General features: G+C 52.2%; 2 protein-coding genes across 3 annotated transcripts in view; both read left to right on the top strand.

The window, feature by feature from the left end:
• DENND2D (DENN domain containing 2D) overlaps nucleotides 1–65 on the top strand; it is a 5,255-nt gene extending 5,190 nt beyond the window's left edge. The window contains exon 12 of the mRNA XM_019623145.2: nucleotides 54–65. Coding sequence (XP_019478690.1) covers nucleotides 54–65 — 12 coding nt within the window. The remainder of the gene's footprint in view (nucleotides 1–53) is intronic.
• Nucleotides 28–16,896, top strand: LOC100550516 (adenosine receptor A1). Of its 2 annotated transcripts, none has more exons than XM_003212847.4 (2): nucleotides 28–462; nucleotides 15,946–16,896. In XM_003212847.4, exons 1-2 carry the CDS (start codon nucleotides 122–124, stop codon nucleotides 16,577–16,579), a joined length of 975 nt encoding a protein of 324 aa, XP_003212895.1. In that variant the 5' UTR covers nucleotides 28–121; the 3' UTR covers nucleotides 16,580–16,896. The 2 variants fall into 2 exon arrangements, with proteins under 2 accessions (XP_003212895.1, XP_031412802.1); XM_031556942.1 differs by having other exon boundaries at nucleotides 386–472.
• Nucleotides 16,897–17,714: the final 818 nt, after the last annotated feature.

Raw genomic sequence — 17,714 nt, forward strand, 5'->3', positions numbered from 1 at the left:
ACCCCCCCCTCCTCCCCGCCCGGGTTCCGTCCCGGCTCCATGTCGGCTCGCAGTGCAGTTTGTGACCGCCTCCCTCTGCGTTTGCAGGTAACCGAGGGAGCGCTGAGGGGAGCGCAGCATCATGGCACAGCCCGTGTCGGCTTTCCAGGCTGCTTACATCTCCATCGAAGTGCTGATCGCCTTGGTGTCGGTGCCGGGAAATATCCTGGTCATCTGGGCTGTGAAGATGAACCAGGCGCTGCGAGATGCCACTTTCTGCTTCATCGTCTCGCTGGCTGTGGCCGATGTGGCCGTGGGTGCTCTGGTCATCCCTTTAGCCATCATCATCAATATCGGACCGCAAACGGAGTTCTACAGCTGCCTCATGATGGCGTGTCCCGTCCTCATCCTCACCGAGAGCTCCATCCTGGCACTCCTGGCCATCGCTGTGGATCGGTACCTGCGGGTGAAGATCCCGGTCAGGTAGGACAATGTGAGCAGTGGGTCTGAGGTGGGCACTGGGGGGGGGGTTTCAGAGGGAACAGAGATGTCCCAAACTCTTTGAGAAGCAGCAGCACCAGCAGGAAGGTTTGGCTGCAGGAGGAATCAGGGTAGGCTGGGTAAGGGGGGGTCCCACAGCCTCTGGTTGCTTTGCTCAGGGGGGTCACTGTGCTCCATTCTGTATCTGGAAGGAGACGACAGCTCTGTCCTCAGCCCAGGTTTCCCGTGGTGAAGGTGGAGGGCACTGACAGCCTCAGGGACCTGTGGGTAGGGGTTGCACAGAGTAAAAACATAGTCCCTGTGCACTCCCTCCCCACCACACGTGGCTTCTCAGGCAGTTCCCCATTGCACAATTTGTGTATATGTATTTTTTTCAAGCCTGAAAAAATCCCCATTCTCCATCCCAACAGCACTCCAGAGTCCTCTGTGTCCTCTCACTGCTTTTGGTGCTTTTTTGGTTCTTCTGCATCCTCTGTGTGCTGGGGACAGGTTCAGCTGTGGGAGGACTGCAGGTCTATACTTAGCAGCGCCGCTGAGCTCGTGTCTCTGCTTCTCCCAACAAATGCAGCCTCTCCTCCCTTGCTCCCTCTGAGCATCAGTTGGGCTTTTGGGGGTGATTTCTGCCCTGACCCAGGATCCTGAGAGCATTAAGGTTGAGCCTTCTGTGCCGTGTGTAGTTTGGGTGGATTTTTCTCATGCTATATTAACTTTGTATTTAGTCCATCCTGGTCTGAGCACAGTGAGATTTTGCTCTGCCTGTTCAGATCTTTTTTAGTATTGAATAACTTTGCACTCAGTGGTGCCAACCTTCCCACTCTGTCATCCACCCTTATCCCAAATTCCCAGCAGCTGGCATTGGCTGTGGGTGATTTTGTGCCCTAAGCACATCAGAGATCACAAATGGTAGAAAATACCACTGAAGAATAATTCCTGAATCTAAAATGTTCCAAATTTCCCCCAACCTGTTACTGGATGCCAATAATAATAATAAAATAATACTGAAACATCTTTCTGGTGCTGGCGTGCCCTCTCAGCCCATCACCTTTGCATTTGGAGCTCTGTAGCCACATCCCATGGATGGAACTGATGGGGGAAGCGGGACCAAGGGGACTCTGTGGGGACGGATGTCCCATGCCTGCACAGAGGTGGTGCTGTGCAGCCCCAACAGTGCTGTCACTGCTCCAGGGTGCCCTGTAGGTCCTGTGTTTGGAATTTCTGAAGGGATGCATGAGAGTTTCCATGCCTGTGCCATGTGCTGCCTACCTGGGGGCTGAAGGCAATGGGGCTCTTGGCTGGGAGCAGTTGACTGAAGGAGATGCAAAGCCAAAAGCATCATTCAGGTGGAGCAGAAGGTGCCACACCCCCCAAGCTTCCCAAACGGAGCTGCTCCAAACAGCTGGAAACCACCTAAAATAGGCTCAGTGCCTTTGTGCTGGATGAAAAGCTCCCATCTCGCCCTCGTATCCTTCCTCCCCGCCCACCAGCACCCCTGCATTCCATCTCCCCTCGCTGGGCGCAGCAGGGTCCCCCCAGCCCAGACCCCACTTCCCCCTCCCTGATGTGCTTAGGGAAGATGAAACGAGTTCAAAGGGAGGGGAAGGAGCCAGGCAGGAACCGGCCCCCGGCATCCCTGTGGCGGGATGCAGGATGCAGGAGGGACGGTGCCGGAGGGATGTTTTCATGGGGATGCAGTTCCTTTAGTATAGGAACCACAGCCCCCTCGATTAGGGATGCTGAATGCCAGAACACAGCCTGACCCCATCCTTGGGCTTCCTTAGGATTTCTCTCCCTTAGTCTGCTTTGAAATACATGCTAGGAGAAGAAAACCAGGGGAAATTTGCTGGAAATCTTGCACATGAGGGATCCCCCCTCTTCTTACCCAGACTCTAACACTGGGTTGGTGGGTGCCCCCAGCCCACCACACCCCATGGCACCCTGAGGAGCAGCTCACCAAGCCAAGCTGCATTTACCATTTCTGAAGGTTCTGAGCAAATATACGATGCTGCAGAGATGTGGAAATTAGATCAAACTGGGCTGGAAATTGCTCAGTAATGGGAGGCAGGAGCAGAGAGGGGAGGCTGAGGCACAGCATGGGTGAAACAGGGTCTGTGGGTGTCCCTGGGGACAGCACTGGCACTCTGTGCTGTTCCAGCAATGCCCTGAGCCTTAGGAGATCTAAGAGCACAGGAGCATCCCTCAGCCCTGGACCACAAATTCCACCAGTGAGGAGGATTGCAAGTAACCTCCTGGATGGAGGCAGCAATGCAATGCTTCCTCAGCTTGGCTCTACACTTTTTGGGCTCCTGCTGGGATTGCAGCGCTCTTTCCCCTTCTCTCTGGGCCTGCCAAGAGCCACAGGCCTGGGGCCAGCTGGGGTTGGGTCACAGGAAGGCTCATCACCCTCGGCCAGCTGGGGCACAGGGCTGAGGTTTCCTCCACTGAGGTTTCAAGGGAGGACTTGGTGGGATGGTGGGGGGCACTTCACCGTGGTAGGGGTGAGGGGTCACTGGGACAGGACACTGCATTGGCCTAAATTCCCAGGAATAGGAGAATAAAGGGGTATGAAAAGTATTTCCAGTGCTCCCAACAGTGAGTGCTGGGGAGCCTCTATGGGTATTTAGGCTCTGAGAGGCAGCAGCAAGGCCAGCATGGAGAAGGAGAGGTGTGGGATGCAGTTGGGATGTGTTGTGGCCCCAGTCCCCATGGCTCCTGATCCCCTGGAGAAGATCCCCATGGAAAGGAGAAGGCACCGAACCTCAGAAGCAAGATTTTGGGCTGTCTGAAGGATTTTGATCCAGAACAAAAGGTTGAAATGAAGAAAATGAAGTGCATGCTGCATACGAGGTGATGTGACCCACAGGGAATGTCCCCGGGGAGGCAAGGATGACCGGAGATGGCTCCCAGCAGTCTGGACAATGCAGCAAATGATGTGTGAGGGCAATGGTGAGTGATTCTGTCCATCCAACCAAGTGAATGAACAAAGCCACGGCTTGTCTGAGGCTTATTTTTAAATTTGGAGGACAGGTTTCAAAGCACTCAGGCGACTCAGTGGGAGCTTAGGGAGCTTTGGGGAGCTCACGTTCACAGAAGCTCACTGAGGCATCTTTCACCTCTGTCACCACCTTTTTTTGCTGACAAAAAGATGCAGTCCAACGTTACAAAACAGGCTGCATTTCTAAGGAATCCCGTTTTCCTAAACCAGAGGAGTTTTGGGAACTGGCAGCTCTTTGCAGCCACTTCTTGCTCAGAGCCCTTTTGTTCTGCCCTTGCTGCCTTTATTTTTAGCAGATGAGAGTGACCCGCAGGGAGCAGGTAGATGGGAACCGAGAGCAAAGAGGAACAGCCAGAGATCACAGCCCGGAAGGGTTTGCTGGAGAACTGATTCCAAGTTGTATTTATCAGCACTCCCTGATCAGCTCAGCACATGGATGCTAAATCTCAGCGTTTCACATCATGCTCTGCTCAGAACCAGGAGGCACAGATGAGCTGTGGTGCTGGACCAGGAGCGTGATCCCCACTGCCACCGAAATGATCGGAGCCCTGGAAACAGGCAGGGATTTACCAGCAGGTTGTATCAGTCTCAGTGTCCTGCAAACACCCGATGGAGCCACTTTTCAGCATGGCTTTGTGTTCCACGGAGTAACATTCAGCCAAGTGCATGCTAAGTCACAGGCTGGGGCTCTTCCCTCGGCGATGGGATGTCAGGATTAGACTCTCGGGGAGTGCACAGCTGCTGCAGCAGCACCATGAGACGTCTGCTGGCAGCCAGAAAATCAGGTCACAGAAAAAGTCACAGCCGCTGCGATGCTGGCTGGAGGGGAGCGGGCTGGGCTGGAAGCATTGTTCCCATATCCTTGGCTTTTGGGTTTGTGGATGTCCCCTCCCTGGGAGGTGGCAAAGATCGAAGTGTGGGATGCTCCGTACTTGGCAGGGCAGAGGAGAGGGGGGGAATGCCTGGATTTTTCTGAATTTAGGGGTTTTTCCTGAACTAAGAAGGGCAAGGGGAGATGTGTGGCTGTTGGGGTGCTGCTCCCCATGCCTGCACACAGGATCTCCAGCTCATCCCAGCCTCCCAGATGCAATCTATGTGCTGGGTCAGCTGCCGGGGGATCGTTCTGCCCTGACCCCGTTTGCTGGAGCCAACATCTGTCCCATGGGCTGAGCTTCCATCTGCCTGCTGGGAGATGAATGATAACCAGCTCCTAGCTGGTGTTTTCCTCTTGTGCTCCAAAGTCATGCTCTGGGAAGATTTTCATTGGGATTTTTTTATGAATGCTACTAATTGTGAGGTAGAGACATTGACACACTGACAATGCCTTACCAATAAATGTGAGGGCAGGTTCCCTGGAAGGGCAATAGAACACTTGCAGCTAGGGAAACTGAGGCACAGTGCAGTGCCAGGACTTGCTCAGTGCAGGGGTAGTGCAGTGAAATAGGAGTTACCCATAGTCCTACTGGTCTGAAGAGTTTAGAGTCAGGTACCAAAGGTTCATTAGGTGTTTCCAAAGGTGCTGGATTGGTGGAGGTGATGCCAATGCACCCTGGGGTCTGATACTTTCTGAGGACCCCATAGAGGCAGCGAAAATAGTTCAACATGATACAGGAGGTTCTGCCAAAGCTGCTGATTCAGTCTGCCTGATCCCTGCCAGCCCAGCCTGGCCCTGCAGGCAGTGTGTCAGGAGTGAGTCAGGAGCAGCTCACCCTGGTGTGTGCCTTCACTGCAGCCAGTTGGAGCTGGAGCCGCCTCTGGGTGCGGAGGAGACCTTTGCTGGGTTGTCCTGGGTCATCCTTCATCCCTGAGATGGAAGAAGTTGACTGCAGCAGTGAGAGGTGTCACCGTCACCCTGCCTTTATAGAAAGGCCAGCTTGACTCTGATGACCAGAGAGGGATTTTGGCCATGAGTTTGGTGGAGACAACTGGAACAAAGCCCACCAGACTGTGCTTTCAAGGCCTGGTTGGCAGGGACCCACAGACCAACAGCCACAGTTTGCAATCAGTGAGGCCAGAGCCAACCATCCCTCCTGTCCAGAACCAAAGCAGACTGCACCCAAACACAAGGGGCTGTTGGGCACGGGGAAATGTAATGAGGGGATGCAGTAACCAATTGTGTCCTGTATCCATGCTGAAATCAGCCTGGCAGTGGGAGAATGACTCATCCTGAGAGGTCACAGCCTTGGCATGGGGACAGGATTTGAGGAGAGTGACTGGAGATGGAGGAAGTAGAGAAAGTCAGGAAGTTGGAATTGTGATGGGTCTGACATCCTGGTGTGGAAGAGGACGTGGGAAGGTCTTCAGAGCACAGCAAAGAATGGGGAAAAAAGGAGGAGGATGTGTGGAGGAGGCAACCTGGTGAAATGACCTGGGAGATGAGTTTCTGTGTGACACACATGGGAGTCATTTCAGACTGGAACAAAACCGATGGGCTGGAAGAAAACCTCTGATTGGAGGAAGGTCAAGGGAAAATCTGCAGGATCCTGCCCAAAGGGTGCAAGGGAAGTTCAGGCAGGAAGCAGGGAGTCATGGTGCCTGCAGAAAGTGGGATATGGGGCATGGAGGAGACAGTGAGGGAGAGACATCAGCCTGGTGGGATGGAGATGGCTTGAGCGGCGTGACTCCTCGGGGGCAACACCATCCTCAGTGCCTGAATGAAGAATTTCCTGCCCACAAAAGCAGAAACCAGCTGTCCCTGCGGCTGGCTGAGCTCCTGGCAGGGAGATGCCATTGCTGGCAGCATGGATGCCCAGCTGCTGGGGCAGGCGTGCGGCTCTCACGTGGCATGCCCAGCCACAAGAAAGAGCAATTGATGATCTCCATGATGTGCACAAAACAGCCCCAGAGCCAGCAGGGAACCCTGCAGAATAGCAATAAGCGAATCAGCTCCTGCTGCACCAGCACCCAGCCCTGCTCAGCCAGCCCAGGCACGTAGCTAGCTGCCTTCCTGACAGGCAGGTCTGGGGGTTAAAGAGACGTCACTGGTGATGCCATCAGCAGGTGTGAAATAATCCCACAAAGATGGTCTCCTCCTCAGTTGCTTGTGGGCTAAGGAACATATTATTGATGGGGTGAGAACTGAGGTGGAAGGGATGTTTTTGGTGATGCAGGGCAGAGCAGAACCAGGTGCTAGGAGGTTTGGTGGTGTCTGGGTTTGTCCTTTGCTGCACAGAGCCCAGTGGAACCCAACAGTTCCTCTGTGCCCTGGTCTGTCCCTCCCCACCCCATCCTATCCCTGCCTCGTTCCTGCCTGGGCTCTGCCCCCAGTGCCAAGCTGAGCGTTGCTTGCAGAACTTCTGGTTGGTTTGGTTGGAATTTTGTTCTTAATTAAAAATTACTCTCAAAAAGGAAAGGGATTTGCCCCCAAGCCTCATCCTCTTGTCTTCTTCACCCGCCTCATTCCTTGCTGCTCTGAGACTGCACAAGGTGCCCACAGGTACCAGTGATGCCTGGGCAGGGACACAGCAGCAGGGACGTGACATCCCCTGGTCCACCACCCTTGTGACACTCATAGAAGGAGGGCTGCACTGAGCAGCATGGGGCACTGCCTTCCCTGGGCCATTCCTATCCCTGCACCCAGAGCTGAGAAGTTTTCTCTTGGCTACTTTCAAAGGAGAGAAGTGCCAGCTCCTGGCACTGGGGATGCGTTCTCATTCAGCTCAGTTCATCTTGCTTCGCTTGGCACAGCAGAGCCCCCCTTTGCAACTCAGTTTCCCCATCTGCTCGCAGAGGGAACGGTGCTACAAACTCTCCGAAAGCACCGAGAAACGCTGCCTCAGACACAGCCATAATTAGCACAGGCTTTCAGACTGTGTAATTCCTCTTTCTTTTTGCACTGGTATCAACAACACTCCGTGAGTTAAACCCTGCAACATGCAGCTACAACGCGTTTATTTCAGCTCGAGTGGCTCTGTTTGCCTGTGACCCTGCGTGGCCGAGAGCTGATGGCACAGCCTGCATCCAGATGGGTGAGAACTGCAGTGCAGAACCAGTTAACTGAATGGAGATCAGCACCCACTCCCATAATGCTCACAGCCTGGGCAGTGCAGATGCTCCGTGCCCACAGGGCCATCCCCAGCCCTGATTGCAGCCACAGCAAAACATCTCCATCTCCAGCAGCATGGGGACCCTCTTGTACGTCTCTTGTGCCCCAGGAAAAGGGATGGTGGGGCCTCAAAGGCTCCATGGGGGCCGGTGTGGTCCTCACGCATGGGGAGGACTGGCTGCTGCCTGGCCAATGAGTCCTCCTTGTCCATGCCCTGCTGCAACCAGGCTGCATCTTCCCACCGCTCCCTGCCTGGACTTAATTGCCAGGGTAATTAGGAAGATGCACAGGGTGTAATTTATCGCTGCAGTTCCTGCTCTCGGGTCTCAGCCTTTCTCTGCCATCCTGGTGCAAACACCAAGCGGGTTCCTTCCAGGCTGCAAGGTCAGTCGGTTTCCTTCCAAGGGAAATAAATCATCATTTAAACCTGAGGGAGGAAACGGGAATTAAATAATAAACTTCAGGTTTGCTTTGCACTTGCATTTATTTGTTTTCTTCGTGAAAGATCAATTCCCTGCGGTGAGGGAACATTTGATTGCGGTGCTAACTGGAGCCTTCACTTCCAATTTGGCGCTGCATTTGGCTGATCAGGATGTATAGATCTGCACTGGACAGATTCATCTGTACGTAAATAACTTGATGACTAAACACATACGTATTCCGTTCCTCACTTCTGTTCCCCTGATGTTGCAGAGTTGAGTAACACGGGTTTTACCCGTGATTTGTGGCAAGTTGTGTTTGGGCTGAAGGTGGAAGTGCAAAATGGCATCTCCGAGACAGGTTCCATTAATTGAAAGTACATATAGACAGCTCATAAGCAAAAAAAGAAATTAATCTGCCTGCTTTCTGCATTTGAAATTGAGCTTTTAAGCAGGGAAAAGCTGCCCTGTGCAGAAGATGCTGGATGGGTTGTTTTGGGTTATCGTGTCCTCTGCGGCTGAGGAGCAGTAGATCTCATCAGCTCTCCTAATTCTCATTTAGAGGTTGGGTGGGGAAAACAACCTCCCCTGTCTGCTGAGCCTCCAGCCAAAGTTTCAGCCTTGGAGGTATCAGTCTTGGAGCTCAATGAAGTGCGTGAGGGAAATGTTCCCTCTGCAGTGACAGATTGTGCCACGAAGATCCCGAGCTGCAATAACAAATCGTAGCCTAAGAAACCAGAGTTGGGGTTGTTGACTACAAAGCAGGAGTCAGGTCAGCAAGCAGAAGTGCAGAACCAAGAAATTAAAAGAGAGCCGATACCAATCTCCTGTTCCATCTGTAATTTAGGATATCTCATCTTCTGAAGTGTCCTTCTGCAGCTGAGAGATAAAGACCCACCTCAGCTGTGCCTCACAGCTGGACTAATGCCTCCCCCCAGGAGATGCTATCGCAGCTTTCCTGCCTCCTGCTCACCCAGCCAACAGAACATCTTGAGACCCTTCTTACATCCTCTTCTGTAAGTTCCCCATCCTTTCTTTTAATAGCTCTTGGTGCTTTTCAGCCTCACCCACTTGGATGCCAATGTGCCCTTTGGTTTAGCAGTGTTGTCAGTGGGTGATGATGTGGGTCGGGGTTTGAGCTGGAGAGGCTCCGGGAGCCCAATCACATCAAGCATTCTGTATTTCCCATCTGATTTCACCTTCTCCCAGAGCCCACATTTGACAGAATTGCCACTTCCAGTGGGTTTTGGAGCTGTCTTATTTCTTCTTTCCCCCCTTCCTCCCTCTTCCTTCTTCAGAGTCCTCATTTCAAAGGAGCTCTTTAGGATCAAGAAAAAATTATCCATGCAAAGAAAAACACAAATCTTCATTTGAAAAGCCACTGCTTTTATCTTGGATTTACACCAAAAAGAGCCAAAGCTGCCTTTCATCCCTTCTCTCCTGCGTTACATGAATGCCCCAACTCCTCTAAGAATCATAAAATCATTAAGGTCGGAAAAGACCACTGAGATCACCAAGTCCAACTACCCACCCAGGCCCACCATGCCTACAAAGCACGGAGATGCAGAGATCAGCTCTAAGCCCAGGTTGGGTAATGAGCACCCAGCTAATTCCCAGAGCAGGGGTAGGGTTGGTGCATGAAAGCCCTCGTGGTGGTTGGATCCATGGGGCAGTGGTGTGCTATGATGAGGGAGAGGACCTGGGTCCCATCCCCATGTAAGGAGCACTGACTGCATGCTGTGGGTTTGGGGCAACTCCTCCTGAGATCTTGCTCTGCAGAAATTATCTTCTGCTGGAGATGGGCAGCTCTCCATGTGTGATGGGATCCCAGACCTCTTCCCCTCTCCAAAAAGACTTTTGTACACTGAATATCTATTTTTGACAACAAAACTGGTCAGATGCTAAAAGCACCCAATGACTTTATTGCATGTGGGTAATGCTGAAAGCAAGTCCATCGTGCCCATCACGCTGTGCCTTGTCTGATGGAACCATCCCTTCCAAGTCAACCCCTTCTCTTAGGAATTGGGCTGCTCCTCTGTGCCCTATTTCCCAAAGTCTTGATAAAACAGAACATTTTCAACTTCTTCTCTTTTTAAAATAGCACTTTTCTTGCTTTGCATTGCAAAGGAACACTAAAATAATACTGCTGCCTGGAAGTAAGAGCCAAAAGACAAGAACATCACTTTTTTTTTTTTCTCTTTTCCCCCAGTTCTGGGATCCTGCCGCTCATTTCATGGTTTTGGAGCTGTTGCCAACAGTGTTAAATCATTTCCCTCCCACCTACCTCTGGATCCTGGAAGGCAAAGCCAGCGATCCAGGGAAACCTAGGAGGGCTGTGACCACACGTGGTGGAGCTGGGCGGATCCTGGCCGTGGCATTGGGTGGTCTCGTGGCTCCTCCTGGGGCAGGGCTTAAATCATTTCCATCAGGCATCCCCAGGCTCCTGCTGAACCTCCCATTTAGAGTGAGGGGCTGAGCACCAGGTGAGCGTTCCTCACCAAGAATTGCTGCTTATACAGCAAGAATACTTGAATGCATCAGGATCCAACCACAGGCTATAAACTGAGCCCCGTTTGATAGCCAGATTAACTCTATGTGCATAGAGGATTTGTATTTGCTGCATGGATGGAGGATGCTGTTGTGAGATGTGAGAGAAATTGCTATTCTCACCACACTGCAGCAGACAACACATGTTCCTTTGCCTTCCTTGGACAGCAACAACATTTCCCCGTGGCATGAAGGAAGTGTGTGAGGTCCCCATGCTTTCCATCTTCTTCCTACGATCTCCAGCCCCCAGTGGTTTTGCTTCCCCCTGCAGCTCCTGGTCCCAGCATGAATCATCTGCACCAGCCCATGGTAGAGCCACCACAGAGGTTGCATGTGTCCTTCCTATGGGTTGAGCACAGCTGGCAAGGGATATTCAAGAACCTCTGCAGTTACTGGAAGCCTGTGGTTTGTTCCCAAGATGGGCTGTGATTCATTGCCAGAGCCCAGGGAGTTCAGTGGCACAGACATCCCGAGCAAAGCAGAAGCCAGCCAGCAGCTCCACTGGGACCAGCAGCACGGGGCTGAGACTGCTTGGCAACAAACTCCTCTGGGGCAGCGTGATGATGTGGCTGCTCCTAGCATCCCAAGGATACAGTAACACAAGTCTTTCTGGCTCAGATGGTGAAGGTTGAACTCAATCTGTTAGCTGGAACCTGAAAAGTGGCAGGTTTAGACCCAAAAGCCAAGTGGTCAGTGTGTGCATGGGTTCTGGAACATTAACCTTAGCAACTTCACAGTGCAGCCCTGCTGGAGATGCCAAGCTCAAGGTGGGATGAGCTGGGATAGATGCTCGGTGGATTGCTTCCACTGGGGCACCAGGAGAGCAGTAGAGGTGGTGGGACATGTCCAGCTTCCAGGTCTGGGACTGGAACCTATAGACTTCTTCCCACACTTGAGGCCATCAACTGAATGAAAATCCCTGATGTACCCTCAGGTTCTGCACTTGTGGAGGCATCATTCCCCATTTCCAGGTGTTTTAGCCCATAAATCCCTTTTCTACCTTATTTCTCTTGCTTCTTAGAGGCTGTTTGTGTCCCTAGGGCTGCTGCTGGATGTGCCCACATCCCTGTGCATCCCTCAGGCAGCACAGGAAAGTTGTCAGGGCTGCTACCCATGGCTGCAGCATCTCCCTGGACTTTGGGTTCTGCATGGTGCAGGTCCCACACAGCCCTTTCGGACAAAGCTCAAAGCACAAAGATTTCTTTCTGTCACCTGGGCTGTGGGGTTGTATGTCTTCAGATGATATTAGTCACGTAACAGATCTGGGATTTTGGTACTGGGACAATCTCCTGGGAGATGCTGGCTATCAATCTCCTCCCTTTGAAGCATTTGTAGGAACAGGCTGTCATGGAGAGCTCTATCTAGCCACCAGCTTTGGCTAATGTTGGTTGACATCGATCCCTCCCAAGGCCACCATCCACCCACCAGCTGTCACCAACCCTCACTACTTCTCAAGTGGAAAACCAGAAGTGATGCCATCAGGAGAGCAGTAGGCTGAAATGACCCCTCTGCCCGCGAGGTGTCTTCTCACATCACCTCTATGGCTCATTGCCACCTGTCACCTCCATCCCAGCTGTGAGAACTGCAGGGATGACTCAGGAGGGTGTGAAAGACCCTTGTGGTGGAAAGGAGAGCCATCACCCAGCAGCTCCAGCCACGTCTGCAGACAACGTGGGCTGTGCTATTGGCTTGCTGCGGTCACTGAATGGCAGTTGGGAGCATGAAGGGCTGAGAGATGGGTGCGTGACCCCAAAGAGCCACAAAACTCCCAACCATCACAAAGGAGGGATGTGAACAGATGGGAGCACACAATGTCCCTTATGCAACACTTCCCACCGTGCAGCTACATGTTCAGCCCTGAGCTGAGGTCGCTCCTTGCAGGACCTGCATGCTGCTATGCATTTCTCAGCTTCACGTTTCTGAGCCTCACATCTCTGAGCGGTTTCAAACACCAAAATCTGTCCACCCAGAGGCCCCCAGGACACTGAGATCTGAAGCAGAGATACAGCAGGGAAAAAGGAGCAGAAACCAAACTCCCCTGAGATCAAGGAGGTTTTATCTAGAGATTTTCAATTAGATCAGGACATGCTCTGACTGCTCTTCTCTGCTGTGCTCAGAGTGCAGATGATCTTCATGTCAGCTTGGTCCCCTTTCCTTCTACCTCACTGGCTCCAGCTTCATTTTGTTAGCAATGGTCTGCCTTCATTAGTGAATTAATTCTCCAGGAGCTGCTTTGCAGTAAGCCCTACCAGAGCGAGGACCAGCAAAGCTGCATCTCAGGGCAGGGTGGGCAACTGTACACGTTTTATGGACAAAAGAATATTGAGAAATGCTGAAGGAAAAAAAAAAGCGTATGATGAAAACCAGATGTGAAATCACTGAAGGTTTTTCAACCAAGTCAAGAGAATATGTTCCCTGAGTGATATATGTGGATCACGCTGTGAGTTGCAGATACCTGGACATGTCAAGATGTGGTAGAAGGTGAATCAAGTCTGGAAATGACAAATAAATGGAAGAGAAGGCAGATAACACCCTCAAGGTGAGGGCCAGGGGGGCACTCCACAATTTCCTGAGGTAGGGGCACCCCAGCATCTCTCCCAGTACATCGTACCTGGCTCAAGGAGCCCCACTCCTTTCTCCAGGCCTTGGCAGGGTGTCCAGGAGGGTTTGGGGTGATACCTATCTCCATGGGGAAGGGATAGCACAGAGCCCTTCAGGAAGGGATGAGAAGTGGAAAACTGGCAATTATGGTCAGGCTCAAAACCCCACAGATGAAGGAAACAAACCCAAATGATGCGATGACGGAGGTGACTATTATCTTGGATGGTTTCGTGGCAGCTGTTAATAAAAATAATAGTAGCAATAAATTTGTAATGATGGTAGCAATCATTCCAGTGACAACAATCAGAATATAATTATTTATTAATTGTGAGCCATTATCAGCATTTCCTAGTGCTTCTGCCTCCCAGGCCCATCCCAAATTCTAGCTCTATCTCATTAATACAAAATGAGACAAATGAGAAAGATGTTTTTTTGTTGGTATGATCAAAGCAGAGACATGGGAGCAGCAAAGACTCTTTCTCCTCCCTTCCCCCCCCAACCACCAAACACTTTGTGCCATGGGGTCAAGCAATAGGCAGGATCTTGCATTTTCCTGCTTTACATAGGGTTTGCAGCCTTCAGAGCAACAGAGCCCCATGTCCAGACCCTGTGGGGCGTACAAAGGAGGGACTTGGAGTCATTTGGTGGTTTTATCATTCCCTGTGTGGGGCTGATGGGCACCTCGAACCCAGGGATGGATGTCACTGCCCTGGGCTTGTGGCTTGAAGGAACAAAGTCAACAAAAGCCCCAGTTCCAAATGTTGCTGGTTTCTGTGAGTTTGCTGGTTTGAGTTTTAGCCCCAGCTTTTGTGACCACGATGACACTGGCACATGTGGAGGAGGATAAACCAGAGAGGTTTTGCTTTCAGTGGCCAGGGTTGTGCAGTGAGGAGTAGGAGATGTGCAGCAGGGCACAGAGATGAATGTGCAGCGATGAGCAGGGAGGGATGTGCATTAAGGAGGGCTGAGTGTACAGCAAGGATGAGTGTGCAGTGAGAAGAACGGAAGGGTGTGCAGAGAGGAGGGATGGATGTGCATTAAGGACGGATGGATGTGCACTAAGAAGGAGAGATGGATGTGTGCACTGAGGAGGGATGGATGTGCGTTAAAGGGGGATGGATGTACAGTGGGGAGGGATGGATGTGCAGTGAGAAGGAAGGAGGGCTGTGTGCTGATGTGGGGCTGTTGCTCTATTGCGTGTGTGTTACACCCTCTGCACCAAACAGACTTGTGCACGACCTTTGCAGCTGTCCTGATAGCCATCTGCAGCACGCCCTGTTCTGAAGCAGTGTGGGGCCAGGACTGTTGGTGCTGGCCCCCAGCAGCCGTTATACATCCCCTCCACTGTGGCTACAGGCATGAAACCTGTATCCTCTGCTCCAGCTCATGGCTAAAAATGGGGTCTCAGTGTTCTCTCTGTCCCCTGTGCTTCCCAAATCCAGGCAATGGAAGGGAAGGAGGGCTGAGTGCTCCATGCCCAGGTGCCTGGGGCCATGGGACAGCACACTGCAGGGTGGGGAGCACCTCAACTGCAGAAAAAATAGCAGAAAATCCTCAAAATCCTCGAGATGTGAGGCTTGCATGGGGGCCTGTCACCCACCCCGCCCATCCCACAGTGCTGACTTTCTCCCACCACCCTTTGGCTCCCCAGAGTTCCAGATCTCCCTGCCCCACGGCTTTCTCAGGGTCTCATGCCCTCTCTCCTCCCAACAAGGAATAAATCACCCTCTGGCTCTCAGAGGAAACAGCAGCCTGCCTTGCCACCTCCTTCCCACGGGATCTGCCTGGAAATGGTTTCCCAGAACAGAGGGGGTTCATTCAGGAAAGCCATCAGAGATGGCGGCTGTGGACCCTCTGACCTCCTGAGGATGGATGTCCTCCCTCTATCCTGCACCCCTCTGTGCTCCCATCCTGCCCTTGAGATGGGTCTGGAGGATGGACCTTTGAGGGGGAAGGAGTGGGTTTGAATTCTTGGCAGATTTTCTAAGACAAGCAACAGGGAGCTCAGAGCAGCAAGATGGGACTCTGTGTTTCCCAGCCACCTCCATGACCAAGTTAACACTGGCACCACAGCAAAACCCAGCAGACAGCCAGAAAAATATCCCTTGTTCAATACTCTCCAGTGGAAGGCAAAAGCACTTGGGTGAATCTGTCTGGCTTTCATCTGAGGACCAGGGGGAAAAATCAACCTAGCAGGCTTTGTTCACGCTTGGAGAGCTCGGGGGAGCCAGGACTGTGTTGGTGAGGAGGACACAGAACCCAGGCAGCCTCCTCCTTCCATCCCTTGGCACGAGCCCATTAGGAAAAAAGGTTTTGTCAATGGGGAGAGCACATTATGAAATGTAACGAGCTGTGCCCAGAGGACCATTAGCACCACTGGATGCTTCCTCCACCCAGCAGACTCTGGGGAAGTTTTTGTCAGTGATTTCCTCCCCAGCACAGGGGGAATTGGCTGAGGCAGGGTCCCAGCAGGACTGGAGCAGGGAGACAGCGTGTGGTTACTAATGCACCTCCTGGCTTCTCACCAATGCCAAAAGCTCTGGGATCACCTCCAGGAGGTCGCTGCCCATCCCCTGGGATGGAGAAGGTGATGGGAGTCAATGGGAGACACCGTCCCCGGAGGTGTTCAGAACAGTGGAGATGTGGCACTGAGGGACATGGTCAGAGAGCACAGTGGGGATGGGTTGGGGTTGAACTGGGTGATCTTGGAGGTCTTTTTCAACCTTAATGATTCTATGGAGTGAGCAGCATCATGGACATCTCAGAACAGGCACTACCACCCCATGTGCAGAAGTCTGAACCCCCAGGCAAAACCTCCAACTCACGTTTCATTTTCCCTGTGGTTGTTGTCTCTTGCACAGGTACAAGAGCGTGGTGACACCCCGGCGAGCAGCAGTGGCCATCGCTTGCTGTTGGATCGTCTCCTTTCTGGTGGGACTCACCCCAATGTTCGGTTGGAATAACCTGAACAAGATGCTGGGGACTCAGGATTTGAACGCCAGCCATTCAGATTTTGTCATCAAGTGCCAGTTCGAGACGGTCATTAGCATGGAGTACATGGTGTACTTCAACTTCTTCGTCTGGGTCCTGCCGCCCCTGCTGCTGATGCTGCTCATCTACCTGGAAGTCTTCAATCTCATCCGCAAGCAGCTCAACAAGAAGGTCTCCTCCAGCTCCAACGACCCCCAGAAGTATTATGGGAAGGAGCTGAAGATCGCCAAGTCCCTCGCACTGGTTCTCTTTCTCTTTGTGCTCAGCTGGCTCCCTCTGCACATCCTCAACTGCATCACCTTGTTCTGCCCATCCTGCAAGACACCTCACATCCTCACCTACATCGCCATCTTCCTCACCCACGGCAACTCGGCCATGAACCCCGTTGTCTATGCCTTCAGGATCAAGAAGTTCCGGACAGCCTTCCAGCAGATCTGGAACCAATACTTCTGCTGCAAAACCAACAAAAACAGCAGCAGCAGCACAACTGAGACGGTCAACTAAGAGCTGAGAGATCAGTGCTGCCGGGGAAGGGGGGATGAGGACCCAGGAGGGCTGAGTTTGCCATTCCCTGTGCAATCTGAACAGCCCAGCCCCTGAGCTGCCCCAAGGGGTTATTTATTCACAAGCATTGTACTGTTTTGATATTGTAGCCTGCACTGTTCCTTTCTTTTTATTATTATTTTTTTTTGTTATTGTTCTTGTTTTATTATTTTTATTTTTAAGTGTTGCCAAGTATTTAAGGAGATGTACAGATAAAGATGTGGTTTATCTTAATGCAAATAAAATAAAATGGTAATGAACACCCAGGAGGTCCTCCACCACTGACGGGTTCCAATGGCTCCTTGGAGCTGTTTGCAATGTTGTGCACCCCACACTCTGCCCACCACATTCTGCCCTTTGTGCAAGGCAGGATCACATCTTCTCCATAGAATCATCAAGGCTGGAAAAGACCACTGCAGTCACTCCAGCCTCTGTTTGCCTCGTTTCTCCCCCACTTGTTCCCTATTCTCTCCCCACATGGTCAGACTCTTTTAACCCACGATGTGTAGGGAATTCAGACACCTCCATTGCCCAGGGGAGCAGAGGAGCCTGCACCCACCTGGGGTGGTTTGGGGGCACTGTGTCAGGGCTGAAGCTGCCATGTGTCCATCTCAGGTCTGATCATGGGCAGGGGGTACTGCTGGTCCTGTCGGTGGTGGGGTTGAGCTGTCCTCCCCACCCGGCTCTGCAGTCTCTACAGCAGCACTGCCAGACTCAGCTCTGTGGCAGGATTTCTTCCAGCGGTGGGAAGAGTTAATTAGAGTTAATTGGAATTCCTTTCTTATCAGGGTCCCTTTTTCATTGGACTCCCTTTGGAAGCACGTTTCCTATGGCCCTTTCCCAGCCCTGGGAGGGTTGTGCCCCTCAGATGTCACCAATGCCAAAATGACTGCAGTGAGTTCCCGTAGGGGCTGGGAGGAAAAGGGCATGGAGATTTATGGGTGGCTCTTTCGCTGGCTATGGAGCACAACCCCATGCACATGGGTCCACCATTGGCTCACCCCTGCAGACGGCCATACATTGCTCTGAGAGGAAGAGGAGGATAGCAAGGGAGCGTGGTAGAAAGGATGAGAAGGGATGAGGAGTTCTATCCCAC

The sequence above is a fragment of the Meleagris gallopavo genome, chromosome 28 (assembly GCF_000146605.3).
Source record: "Meleagris gallopavo isolate NT-WF06-2002-E0010 breed Aviagen turkey brand Nicholas breeding stock chromosome 28, Turkey_5.1, whole genome shotgun sequence".
In the NCBI taxonomy this organism is placed as follows: domain Eukaryota; kingdom Metazoa; phylum Chordata; class Aves; order Galliformes; family Phasianidae; genus Meleagris; species Meleagris gallopavo.